The 13,811-nt window shown below is 40.2% G+C and overlaps 1 protein-coding gene across 4 annotated transcripts in view; it reads left to right on the top strand.

The window, feature by feature from the left end:
• Window positions 1–13,811, top strand: part of LOC137290336 (multiple epidermal growth factor-like domains protein 10) — a 71,244-nt gene that overhangs the window by 39,237 nt on the left and 18,196 nt on the right. Inside the window, exons 2-7 of one of the 4 annotated variants that reach the window (XM_067821182.1) lie at window positions 2,120–2,335; window positions 3,036–3,263; window positions 5,418–5,567; window positions 8,034–8,183; window positions 10,052–10,201; window positions 11,101–11,250. In XM_067821182.1, the coding sequence (XP_067677283.1) occupies window positions 2,120–2,335; window positions 3,036–3,263; window positions 5,418–5,567; window positions 8,034–8,183; window positions 10,052–10,201; window positions 11,101–11,250 (1,044 nt within the window). Of the gene's footprint in view, window positions 1–1,726; window positions 2,336–3,035; window positions 3,264–5,417; window positions 5,568–8,033; window positions 8,184–10,051; window positions 10,202–11,100; window positions 11,251–13,811 lie in introns of those variants that run through there. The other 3 variants (XM_067821181.1, XM_067821185.1, XM_067821184.1) reach the window with 3 other exon arrangements.

The following is a 13,811-nucleotide window of genomic DNA, read 5'->3' as shown; positions in this document are numbered from 1 at the left end:
ATATCACAACAGTGCCTGTGGCAGGCTACACTATTCTAACTATATATATTTGTGAATGTATAGAGTATCTGGAAAACGCTACGCACTGAAAACTGTCAAACCAGTATCTCTGCAATCGCAAGTTGTCAACACCGGCATAAAATTTCAGTCCCGTCTGTGGCTTGTACATTTATCATCAGCTCTACAATCATACGCTTTGTCCGAACTGGATTATTTCTTCAGTTCCGATGAGTGTCGGTTTGGACAACTTTCACTGCATGTATGCACATGTGTGTACAGCGAGGCAGTCGGGAAATGTCAGAACCTAAATCACACTACATTAGGATGTATTATGCACAAACACGGGCAGACATGTTTATATAGCCTGACAATCCTCATGAGTTAGGTCACCCTAACATTCCATACAGCTGATTCGCTTGAGTGAACCCGAGATATATATATTGGCGTAATAATGGTTTAACAAAGTAATGTTATTCCTTGTGCAGGGTATCTGGGCAGGGTAGTGAAATGGTTCAACGCTTTTGTCACGAATTACTGTGTTTGTCTCTCCCGAGTATTTGACGGCATGTATTGTCTGTGTATATTGCATCACTGTAAATAAATGAAGTGAGTGTTATTTGTAACCAACTGGTGAAGTTACATACGCACATGTTGCGTATTTAATTGTATTTACCTGACTGGAATAGAACGACCTACTGCATTGCGTCTACCTACTCTAATGAATACTAAAATAATATAAATTCTAGATGCGAAGGCTGTAATTATGTGATGTCCCTTTTACTGAAGGAAAAAGATTACTCACTTTCATTAAGTATGACATGTTATGCGAAGCTTGGTCGTTATGTTAAAAATATCACAAGCAAACCAAAACAGAAACTATAAAGATTATTTGTAAAAACTGAAATGACAGAAGGAATCATAAGCTTGTTGGTATAAGCCCATGACCATTGTCAGTCACAGAACCGTTGATAGGTGCCAAAGTGTAAGCCAATAGGTCATTGTAAATGCAAGCATAACATGACATTTCAAACATGACCTACTTAAAATACCTGTAATTTCACAACTGTCACGCCGTGACTACATAAAATAGAATGTAAGAACGAAACCAGTATCGTTGTAGCCAAGGAACTTCATGCGTCTTCCATCGTGGTAACTTCGATCGCAGTAGAACTGACTGTGACGGATTACAAAAACTCGGTTTGATTCGAAAGTTGAAACAAAAAGTCAACCTGCCACTTGAACGTAAAAGAATTGTGTGTTAGCAAATGAAATCTGCTCGTGATCGAGTGAAACTAACAAGCAACATAGAAATGTGATACAGCTAATTGTTGCATTTAGAGACAATTTTTCAAATCGTACCAATCGTTACAAGGGAATACCAATATCTGTACATGGTGGCGAGGCAGTATACATTTTCTGGTAGTATACAATATAACGTGTTGACTATAACGACAGTGATGATTATCTTACGTCACTGTGACAGTTTTTCTCTTTTAGAAAAAAATAGACCTAGGGTGAGAATGGAGGGTAATAGGAAATCTAATTTCAGATAACCGAGGCAAGAGTAAGGCGCCTTTTACATACGTAACAAAGTGATCTTTATCTACATTTTAACTCACTGACTAGCTACGAACGTCCGCGTTCGCTTTAACTGTAGTTTACTGTAACATTCACGGATCACATTCCGGACCAATCTGAAGCGACGCACACGACCAAAGATAAACAGTGTTTTTTCCCTAGATCAACAGTTACAGGTAACTGGTGGGAAATGCCGCCACTTTGGTGCGTTAACTTGTAAATATAATGCGGTTTTAAATAAATAAATAAATAAATAAATAAATAAATAAATAAATAAATAAATAAATAAATAAATAAATAAACACTCGTTTTTACCAGGGTTCTTGATATCAAAGGAATGAAGATTTGATCTCATCACATCATGTTTGCAGAGATCACCACTTGCTTCAAATTTGTTCACAAGGGGACTTAAGTGTAAATAATATCATTGAAAACTGATGATGGGTATTTTGGACACATATTTACGAATATCAGCTATTCATGATGCACTCATCAAGAGCTGTTCTTACTGTATGTGTGGAATTCTATTCTTACTTGCTAGGTACTAGAACAAATGTTGCTGAGGGGAAACCAGTATGGATGAGTTCACACTTTGACGGCAATCATCTTGCCAGCAGAGCTGTAGACGGAGTAACAAGCGCAAATGACGATGGATCCATAGCCCACACTGCGATAGGTCAATCTAGCGCCTGGTGGAAGGTGGACCTGCAGACACTTGTACAGTCAGCTCAGGTTATCCTGTACTTCAGAACAGACTGTACGTATAGACTAATAATTTACGATTTCATATGAATCAGAATTACAATATGAAATGCAAACTGGAGACCATATACTGACTTATCTTGCTAAAGTCAGTGTGCTAAAGTCAAATAGGATGTTCTTCGTTTCAATTCAGGCCATAAGTCATCATCATACGATGATGATGTTTACTATTCACAAATGCTGATTGGCACGCTTCATTATGATCTGGGTGTGTGGGGTGGCCTAATGGTGAAAGATTTCGCTCCTCGTTGAAAACAGGTTCAATTCCTCACATGGGTACAATGACTGAAGACCATCTCTGGTGTCTTAAAACACGAAGCCAGTTAATCTCTTTGAGCGTCTTACTTTTGTCAAGTGCCATTTAACATCTTCATCAGTAAAAAATATATATCTGGATAAAATGTCTCAAAGAACCGACAGAAGTGGCATAAAACATTTTCAAAAGATGTTCACCAAACTACTCGCTACCCAATGGCATACGTCTCTGCAGAACAGAAAGATATTTGCTGAATGCTCGGTTAACCGACCGTTAGGAATAATCAATGGTACATAAGGGCCAGATGTGTACAATGTGACATAACGGCATGTTGTAATTACGCAATGGTTCGTTTATGTCACTCAAACCTGGTACACGTGGTTATATTTATTTTATTAGACGCAATTCATTAAGTTCTGGGTGTAACTGCTTGTTACAGACAAGAAAAGACGCAATGGCGTGCATCTATACACGTCATGGACAAATTCATCTGATCCTAAAGAAGGGAATCTATGCCACACCGTAACAGGGCGTCCTGACGGAACAAACATCGATGATGTACTGAATGTGACCTGTCCTGGGACCTGGCGCTACCTGACTGTCTACACAGATACTGACAATGATGGATATGGTCCTATACTGGACTTTGCGGAAGTGCAGGTAGGGAGTAAGTATTGTCTTGAAGTGAAGCGATAAATATATTGATAAAATGTCTCTGCAAACCATTTTACAATAATGTAACATTTCAAAAAAGTGACTTTCAATACATGTTTCTACTCTTAAACTACTAGTATATGTCGTGCCTTATATACAAACAGTATCACACGGATAGCATGAAAACATTAGCTAACTCTCGATGAACTTATATGGAAAACAATTACATTCGTTGGCAAAAGGAGTTTCATAGTATTTCCACAAAGTCACTAAAAGTGATGTGGTTCATTTCCAAACTCGTCAATATTTTGCTGACAATATGTGAATAAGACATCAACGAATTTTTCACTATGTCTCCAGATCGCCTAGATAAAATTACATCTACACTTGTGAAATGTTGTGGACTGGACTTTCAATTTAGGTGTCAAAGTGTGTATATTACTGCAAGATATACTGATATTGGCGAAAGTGGCTCGATTGGTCATCTGTAGTCGACATTTGCGGTAGCGTTGTGTATGCAGCATAATACATATTGTACAAAATGTGAAGAGTGAGACACGGGAAACGCATTATTAGAGGAGCGAATTTCGAAAGGAGCTAACTCTAAATACAGCTATGCTGTTGTTTCGTGTCAGAGGAAATGCAGCTCTAAGAAATATTCATGAAGTGCAACGTCTGCCACTCTATTCATCATATAAAATACACAGGCTATTCAAACCAAACGAGTAGCAGTACTGGAAGGTGTATTTGATCAGTGATACTGAATTGGTGACCAATTACAAGCTGTTTACTGGAGCTCTAGCTAGTTGAAGTACCTTCTTTCTAGAATCATTGAATCAGAGAAATGTGGACAGAATATGTACACTTGCTTAAAAGTCATGTCTTCTGCTGTGCGAATGAAGGAAATTGTGTCCAAAAGTATCACGGCACATCGGTTAGCTTATTTTAAGTAACCTAACTAAAGGTGTGTCAGTAAATATCATTACTCGCGTTTCAACATCTTCCCATCAACGTCATATGTGATCGTTTGATTCATCAGATGAGGATACACATTTATAATAACTAGTTATCCTTCATGTCATATGTGATAAAGTACATGTGAAGTGGTGGAGATAAGTGTTCAATTACGTGATATGTGTATAAATGCTCCCTGAAGCAAGTATTCTGTATGGAATCAACATAGTACATTGAGGTAGGGTAGAAGTCACGATATTTCTTGAGTTTGAATTGACCAATCAACCTTCGGTAGTGAACGAGAGAATAACTCTATCGAATATTACAGTCAGGGTGGTGAATGACGCTCACATGGAAAATTATTTTGACAATGTTCTCAATTAAAACATTAATAAATATTAAAACATTAAATGCTTCATCTAATGCACTCAAGTAGGCAAATAGTATTTTGTAAGTGTAGTCTGCCCGTGCTTTTGAAAAACAACTACAGATCTAAAACGACCCAGAAAAGTCTTGCAACGTTCTACCTTTCGATGTTGCAGGATTCGTTGTTCTTTCCACATGGTTTTACGTGTGTGACTTTGTTGTGTTTAGTAAACACTATTCGCCAAAAACAAATGATTAAAATAAACATTTATAAACATGTATCAAATGCCGTTTTTTCACTTTAATCGACTCCATTTCGGAGAAACGTGGATTCATTGGGACGGTACAATCCAGACTCAAATAATCCACTGATACAAATAAGATTTCTTGTCCACGAATGCCTTTACAACACATTCGGCTGTACATTTGTCAGTGTCAGCAGTTAGTACTACTTTCAAACTGTGGCAAACTACATTTTAGTGAATTAATTGTGACAGAGGTGTGTCGAAAGGCTTTGCAACGCTTTGCAAAAATGTGCTTGTAAACTACTTGTACAAAACCCCAGCATTATTCAGAAGTATATCGTTATATACAGGCTTGGAGTAAGCATAATTTGCATAACAAACATGGCTTATTAAAATATTTTCCTCAAGATCAAAGGGTAAGACGAGAAAGGGCATCTACCAATGTCATGAACGTAAGGTATAATGTGTAGCATGTTTAACAGCTTATACAATTCTGTGCATTGTATTGTATGTACATCATACATTGCCACGGCCTCACTTCCACATGTGTTACCTTCTTTTACACTTGTTATTGCATTATTGTTATCCGATATGTTATTCAGTCTGTACGGCGGGAATGTACGGTCCAGATTGTACCAGAAACTGCAGTTCCAGACATTGCAAGGTATTCTCTTCTACGTGTGATCATATCACTGGGACCTGTCCTGCTGGTGGATGTCAGGATGGATGGATGGGCGTGGACTGCACCATAGGTAATGTCCTTTCACGGTGCATTATTCAGTAGTCAACAGATAGTCTTGCCTTCAAGCAATGTCGATATATCCTAGCAGGTACAGTCCACCAAGAAATAGTGTTGTGGGAATTTTCTGGGTCGATGAGCAGCCTTTTATTTCAATGTCGGGTTCAGTCAACGAGAGAGTCATTTCCGGATGTTACTTTATTGTGCCATGTTGATAGATAGGTAAAACGTATTAGTAACAGCAGATGCATACAACTTGATAAAACGCAAACTGGAATTGTGTGTGTCGCAATCATAATGACAATGTAAGAAACATCTGGTAAATATGAATGTACTTGCAAGATGCGCGAGACATGTTTTATGGAAATATTTTGTAAAATAAGCAGAACAAAGCATTCCTACGTGGACCTTTACTGGAGATACAGATACAGGATGGGTCTGGTCCCAGAAGTCTTTCATAGTTTTTCTTCAGGGCGACCTGAGAGTACAGAGTTGTTATTGCATACCTCAGTGTCGATTTCATAGATGTACGCATTTTGAATACGAACACGACTACCTGTGTCAAACATTTCCTCAGTGTCGAGATTGACACATGCGTACAGCTGTGTCGATGTTTCAAAACCAGCTACTATGTTGTGTCCTGTGTCAGCATACCATTACAGTACTTCCAATATCTGATTCGTGCATCCAAGAAGTATGGTCACGTAGCCCAAGCGATGTACATACACACACACACACACACACACACACACACACACACACACACACACACACACACACACACACACACACACATACATACATACATATATTCTGTCTGTCTTCCTGTCTGTTTTTCTATCCGTTTATCTATCTTTCTATCTAGCATTATATTCTGTGTGAATTTGATAATTGATCCTCGTGGTGGGTACTGGCTAACGCCAAGAGCCGTTCACCTCGGTCGTGGAGGAGGGTATTTGGTCAACCAACCCGTTTGCCGTGGGTTGCGGCCCTGTGTCGGTGGTGGAAGGGATCCTGGTGGTTGAGGGTAACAGTGGCGTGGAACCGTGTTCCTGTTGTTCAACAAACCACTTTGGCCCCGACTTTACCTAGACGGGTGGTAGAACTGGTCCGGTTCTATCTATCGGCTGGTCACGCCAAGCCCTGTGCATAGTTTTTGTATTGGCACATTTTGTATTGCTGGGTCTTTGACTTTCTGATTTTCAATGTACAGAGTATTTATATATCAATTTGCCTAGAGTCCTATGCCAGAAGGCGGTGGCTCATGGGCCAATCTGGAGATGTTGACCTCTGAATAATGTATGTCTCCGATTTCTTGTCTAGGGCCAAACAAGTCTGACATTAAATTGGTAGATAAATACAACTATTCATGTCATATTCTCTGCAGTATAACACCCGTGTATCCCTGGTGTCAGCATCTTGGAGATCCGGTGCATATGGACATCGTCCTGGTAGACACTTCGTGGTGGGTGGGGAGCACGAGTGCTGAATACCTTTCCTTTCACCATGTCACAACAACTATTTGTTTCATCTAGAAATGAAAAGAAGAAGCGTTATGAAACAGTTCACGAATCTTCAAAAACCATTGCTCCAAATGATGACGCCTGGCCTCGTTTCTTAGTAGTTGAGGTTGTTGACTTTCTCCCGATAAATTTAAACCCTTTCGCCATTTCTAAGGCCGTATCCGGGATCTGGGGTGAAGTTAAGAATGTCACCCATCTCCGCAGTGGTTCATTTCTGGTTGAATGTGCTCGGAGACAGCAATCTATTAATTTGTTATCTGTCAAAACATTTGCCAATAATGAGGTGACTGTGTCCGCGCATCGAACATTGAATTCTTGTCGAGCCATCATCCGTGACAGGTCGTGTTGTCTGTCGGACATTGTAGCAGAGCTCGTAGATCAGGGTGTGACATGTGTAAAACGTTTCACCGTCAAGAAAGAAGACATCATCGTACAAACTAACACATATCTCTATTTCGTGTTTGAAGACAGTTTTTCGGCAACCGGTTCTAAGATTTTCGATCACATATTTTCTAGACATATTTCTATGGGGAAAATAGAATTCCACCACACGGAAGGTTTCTCCAGTCAGAGAAACAACTTCTCCGATCGGCAGTCGATGCGGAAACTCCATCTTTATTTTGAGTAAGGCTAGCATCCGGTTACTATAGTTACGTTCGATTATGACGGGTCCGGCTGGAATGGCGCAGTGACGCCAACACATTGTGACATAATGCAAAAAAGTGGACACTATCGTCTGATAAAGTATTGTCGGCGCCTTTGATCTCTCACCCAAGCATCTTAGAAATTTCCTAGAAACAGATGCTGGTAATTCCTTGTGACAATTCGTATATCGTTTGATACTGATTTTATGAACAGGTATGATAATAGATTTTGACCAAGGTTTATTGTTGTAACCTTTATCAGTATATAGACTTTCACACGGTGTTATGGTTTTTTTTCCGTATCGTATTCAGCATGTGGCTCTGGAACATACGGTGCCAACTGTGCCGGAAACTGCAGTTCCCGACACTGTAAGATGTCTTCCACCGCATGTAACCACATCAGTGGAGCCTGTTCAGGGGATGGATGTCAGGCCGGATATAAGGGGACAGACTGTACTACAGGTAATGTGAGGGACATTTATGATTAGTATCAAATAATTGTTACAGTCTACATGGGGATATAAAGTGTTAATTCCAAAACTTGTCGGACCTTTATGGGAATTGCATTTTTTTATGAATAGTCAAATTCAATTCCCAAAAGGTGTTACTTCTTCCCTAGTCATTCTACATTTAACATTGTGTATTGTATATGTATACATGTGTCTATATGTGTGTGTGTGTGTGTGTGTGTGTGTTACATGACAAGTGGTATCATTTGCGTCTATCTGTCTGTCGGTCTTTATATTCTGGAACTTAGCAGCATAGATTTGATAATTTCCCAGAAACAGTTGCTGGTAATTACTTGTGACAATTCTGATATCGTTTTATATAAATTTTATGATCAGGTATGATAATTGACTTTGACCAAGGTTTATTCGTCTTAATGTGAGAGACATTTATGACTGGTATCACATACTTCTTATTGTCCACACGGGGATAAAAAGTGTTAATTCCAATATTGCTTGGACCTTTATGGTAAATGCATTTTTATCGTTGAACAGTCGAATTCAATTCTCAAAAGGTGTTACTTCTTCCCTAGTTATTCTACATTCAACATGGACAAAACGTATTACAGTGTCTAGGCTTCGCCCGGCTGTCCTGTTGTTTCAACAACAGCTGCCGTGGGTTGTCCTTTATCATCATGCCAACGTCAGACCCCACACGAACGCAGTTGCGCAGAACGTTAACAATAGACACCTTTGCAGTGCCATGGATTATCATGCCCAACAGCAAACACAGCCTCCATCCATCTTACAATATCTGGTCCGGGCAGCCGATGTAGCCCAAGTGACGAAATCATACGGCTGAAATTGTTCTGTGCCTTAGAAATTACATTTCTGGACAACAATCCCTCTCAATATCTAAGTGCCAACTTTGGAAATATCTTTATAAGTTCGGATTTTGGAACACCAAAGTTACTGCTAATGTGAGACATGTTCTTTGTGATAGATCAGATAATGTGCGAATGAGAAACAGTTATTTACGTACCATGCGTCAAACGTGCAAAGAAGACTTGGGGGAATACAAGCCTCATTGCAGAAGCACAATGGGTTAATGACAATGAAGAGACATGTTCAAGAAGACCCGCCTTTAAGGAAAGGGGTCCTATTCATTGTGCTTAATGTAGGTTGTAAATCTACCTGGATGATCTGTTGTGTTCAAGGCTTTACTACCAAAGAACTTAGTTGTCATAGACAATACTCCGTATCATAGTGTCATAAAATTGACCAGCATCTGAAGTCATGATGTCTCACGTTTGCCTCCTTATCACTGCGATGTAAACACGATTCAAGCGAAGTTTGGGATCATCATGACATTGCCCGGAATAACACAACGTTTAAATTGACATACGTTCAAAATCTAGTCCACGAATCCATGGCTGCGAATTCACAAGATACATGGCAAAAATCAGTTAAAATAATGTGGAGCATCAGTACTGACTTTGAAGTGGTTTACAACAGGCGGCTATCAGTGCTGCCATCATACGAGTGCACTCCACAGTGAATCAATGTCCGATTCAGAATCAAAATGTGTTTTCATACCATCCCCTACTGAAATGAACAGTGCACGTGCCTCTCGCTTATCTGGGTGTCACATGATCTATCACCACAATTATGTCACTAGCTTCTGTAAACAAGTATACTTTATTAAAGACTTTTGTGTATTTTGGTATGTTTTTCCTATTTACTTTGGCGTTGGTTTGACTCTTTCATGATTATTAGTTTTTGAATTTTCAATCAAACGGATTGTAACAGGGATGATAATAGACTTCAATCATGACTTATCAGGGTTTTTAAAATTCTTTTTGTAATGAACTGTATCTTCCCCAGTGTGTGCCTATGGAACATACGGTGCCAACTGTGCCGAGAACTGCAGTTCCCGACACTGTAAGACGTCTTCCACCGCATGTGGCCACATCCGTGGAGCCTGTTCAGATGATGGATGTGTGGACGGATGGATGGGAATAGACTGTACTAGAGGTAATGTGGCGACATTTATGACTAGTATTGCAATTGTATTGTCTACATGGGAATATATGATGTTCGTTCGAGTATTTCTCGGACCTTTAAGGTAATTACATTTTTTTTGCTGAGAAGTCAAATTCAATTCCTAAAAGCGATTACTTCTTCCCTTGTCATTCGACCGTTCACGATTTCACTGGTTACACCATCAACGAAATTACCACCGAGGGTAACAGGTATTGCACTTTGAGAAACGCAACTGTAATTAATAACTCATTTGAACAGATTTTGGAAACATTACGTTTTACTCTAGTTTTACGCAATATTGCTTAACTGAGCAATATTGTCGAAGCTAAATGGCAGCGAAAAATAACGCCTCTGTTCAACTGATACATTGTCGTTATAATTAATGGCTGCAATCTCCAGAAATACAGTTTAGTTTTTTGTCTTCCTTCAAATTAAAATACATGGGTATTTGTATTCTTGGTCTGCGGACATTCTTCATCAAAGGTTCTTACCTAATGGTCATGGCTACATGTACACACTAATGCTGTCATAAATCATACGAGTGCTCTCCACAGTGAGTCATGCCCGATTCAGAGTCACAGTGTGATGATATCATCTCCTACTGACGAAATGAACATTGCACGTGCTTCTCGCTTACCTGGCTGACTTATCATAACAACTATGTCACAAATCGTCATATAGTTTCTGAAAAGAACGATGGTTTGTTAAATATTTTTCTCTCTTTTTTTTCAAGAACAAAAAGCTTATGAAGAGTTGGTATGCTTTTCCTAGTTACTTTGGCGTTGGTTTGAGTCCTGCTCAAAGGAACTACTTCTGGGAGAATAATAACTACTCCAGACATAAGTTATCCGTATGTTGACTTCTTTTGGAATGAACTGTATCCTCTCCAGTGTGTGCCTCTGGAACATACGGTGCCAACTGTACCGGAAACTGCAGTTCTCGACACTGTAAGATGTCTTCCACCTCATGTGACCACATCAGAGGAGCCTGTCCAAATGGTGAATGTGAGGACGGATGGATGGGGACAGACTGTACAACAGGTAATGTGGTCTGTATTGGATAACATAAATCATTTCCATATGTCCCGGGTCGGTGAACAGTCGCAGGATATGTCTCTTCAAAACTTTATGGATAACAACTTCTTATTACGATGGTGCAACGTTTCGGTGCAGATTCTTGCACCGTTGTCAAGCAGGAATGTAACATACAGTTACATGTGTAATGGTACTTCTGAAGACGACAAGGTAACAAGGTAATTAACACAATAGGATGGGGACTGAGGTGATGAAACCAGTGGGTAGACATTGGGGAGGGAGTAGAAGCCACCGATGTACAAATGTAAGGGGTAGTTTAACAAGGCACCGATGTTTATACAGCTGGTTGGGCTTGGAGGAGTGCATTATAAGCTGATGGAATGTAATATCCTTGATCTCGTTTGATGGTAGGGTTTTGACAGCTGACATGAATGGCTTTGGCGAGTTTCCATTTTGTAATGCTAATGAGGTGAATGGGTTAGACTGGATGTGACTGATGTCCGGTGTTCTTTCACACGGGTGTTGGTCATTCGGGATATATAGCTCTGTCCACTACACTTCACTACACTACACTTCACTACACTACACTACACTACACTACACTACACTACACTACACTACACTACACTACACTACACTACACTACACTACACTACACTACACTACACTACACTACACTACACTACACTACACTACACTACACTACACTACACTACACTACACTACACTACACTACACTACACTACACTACACTACACTTTGGACAGAGCTATATACGCGAAATGTCCCGACCGATCAACACCCGTGTGAAAGAACATCGGTCACAAAGTCCGACAGCAAATCAGCCATCGCTGATCACATCCAGTTTTGATATATTTCTTCTCTTGTCATTGTGTCATTCAGGTTTTCACTAGTTATACCATCGACAAAATTATGCCAAAAGATACGTCAATAACAGATAAAGATAAGTCAATAATAGTTTCAACAGAGTTTAGACTGTGAAAATGTGACTGGAATTAATAGCACATTGGAACAGATTTCGGAAATATAACACCTCTGCCCAATGAATAAATTGTTGTCTCAATTTCAAGAATACAGTGTGTCTTACTTATCGTTTCGAGGTTGGACTAAATGGGGAAATATTTGCCCTCTAGGTCTATAGACATTCCTTATCAAATGATCTCCTTGTTGGTTGTGTCTCTATCTGTGCCGTAACTTCATCATAAAATCTGAGGAAAGCAACGAGACGTATGTTATGTCACTCAAGGTGTTCACACAATCACTAAACATATATTTCAAGGCACCCGTGGCGAGCCACCTCCTCGTGGTGGGTGCTGGGTAATGCTAAGAGCTCGCCGACACCCCCGTAGTGGACCCGGGGGAATATTTGGTCCACCAACCCGTTTGCCGTGGGTTGCGTCCCTGTGTCGGCGGAGGAGGGGATCCTGGTGGTTGAGGGCAATAGGGACCTGTAACCGTGTTCCTGTTGCTCAATACACCACTTTGGCCCTGACTTCGCCTAGACGGGCGGTCGAATGGGCCCGGTTCAACCAATCGGCTGGTCATGCCAAGCCCTGTGCATGGAGTATTTTTTATATTTATCAATGCACACATTTGAAAATTTGGACTTGGTTTTATTATCTAAAACATTTTTGATTTTGAAATATGTTGCACTGTAATTTGCCTAGAGTCCTATGCCAGAAGGCGATGGTTCATGGGCCAATCTGGTGGAATTATTAATCTTTTAATTCTTCTGCTGGAGTATATCATCCGGGTATCCTTGGTGCTGCAAGCTGGAGGCCCGCTTGTTTTTAGCATTGTCCTTGTGATACTCCGTGGTGGGTGGGGAGCTCGGATGATGAACCATTTACACTAACCATGGCTTATGAAAACCCAACCAAAAAAACAAAACGTCCACTTGATATTGACCCTGTTGATACTGACCACAGACCGTCTGCATCGATTGAGTCTGGCCGTGTTTCATCGTGATTGAGACTCCTGACACGGCACCGTTAAAGTTGAACCCCTTTGCTGTATCCAAGGGTATTCAGGGTATTGCAGGGGACGTGAAGAACATTAGACGCTTACGTTCAGGTAGCCTACTAGTAGAGTGCGGGAAAAGCAACAAGCAACTGATTTGCTGAACATCAAATCTTTCGTGGGCATTCCGGTCACTGTCTCTGCACACAAAACCTTGAACTCAAGCAAAGGTATCGTTAGAGATCGCGACCGATTGTTTGATGATCTGTCGGAACTTGATATAGGTTCTGAAATGAAGGATCAAGGTGTACTCTACGTCAAGCGCTTTTCAACTCGCAGAAACAACGAAACCATCAAAACGAACACTTATCTGTTTACTTTTTCATGTCCTAATGCTCCCAAATCAGTGAAGGCAGGCTATTGTAATATTCCAGTTGATACCTACATCCCCAACCCTCTAAGATGTTTTAAATGTCAGAAATATGGACACTTTGTGAATACTTGCACATTGTCTGTTGTGTGTGCTCATTGTGGTGAGAAGACACACACAACAGAAGATTGTGACAGTGATTATAAAAAATGCACCA

The sequence above is a fragment of the Haliotis asinina genome, chromosome 7, assembly GCF_037392515.1.
Source record: "Haliotis asinina isolate JCU_RB_2024 chromosome 7, JCU_Hal_asi_v2, whole genome shotgun sequence".
In the NCBI taxonomy this organism is placed as follows: domain Eukaryota; kingdom Metazoa; phylum Mollusca; class Gastropoda; order Lepetellida; family Haliotidae; genus Haliotis; species Haliotis asinina.
The sequence above is the reverse complement of the archived record's forward strand: the minus strand, read 5'-3'. Positions and strand labels throughout refer to the sequence as shown.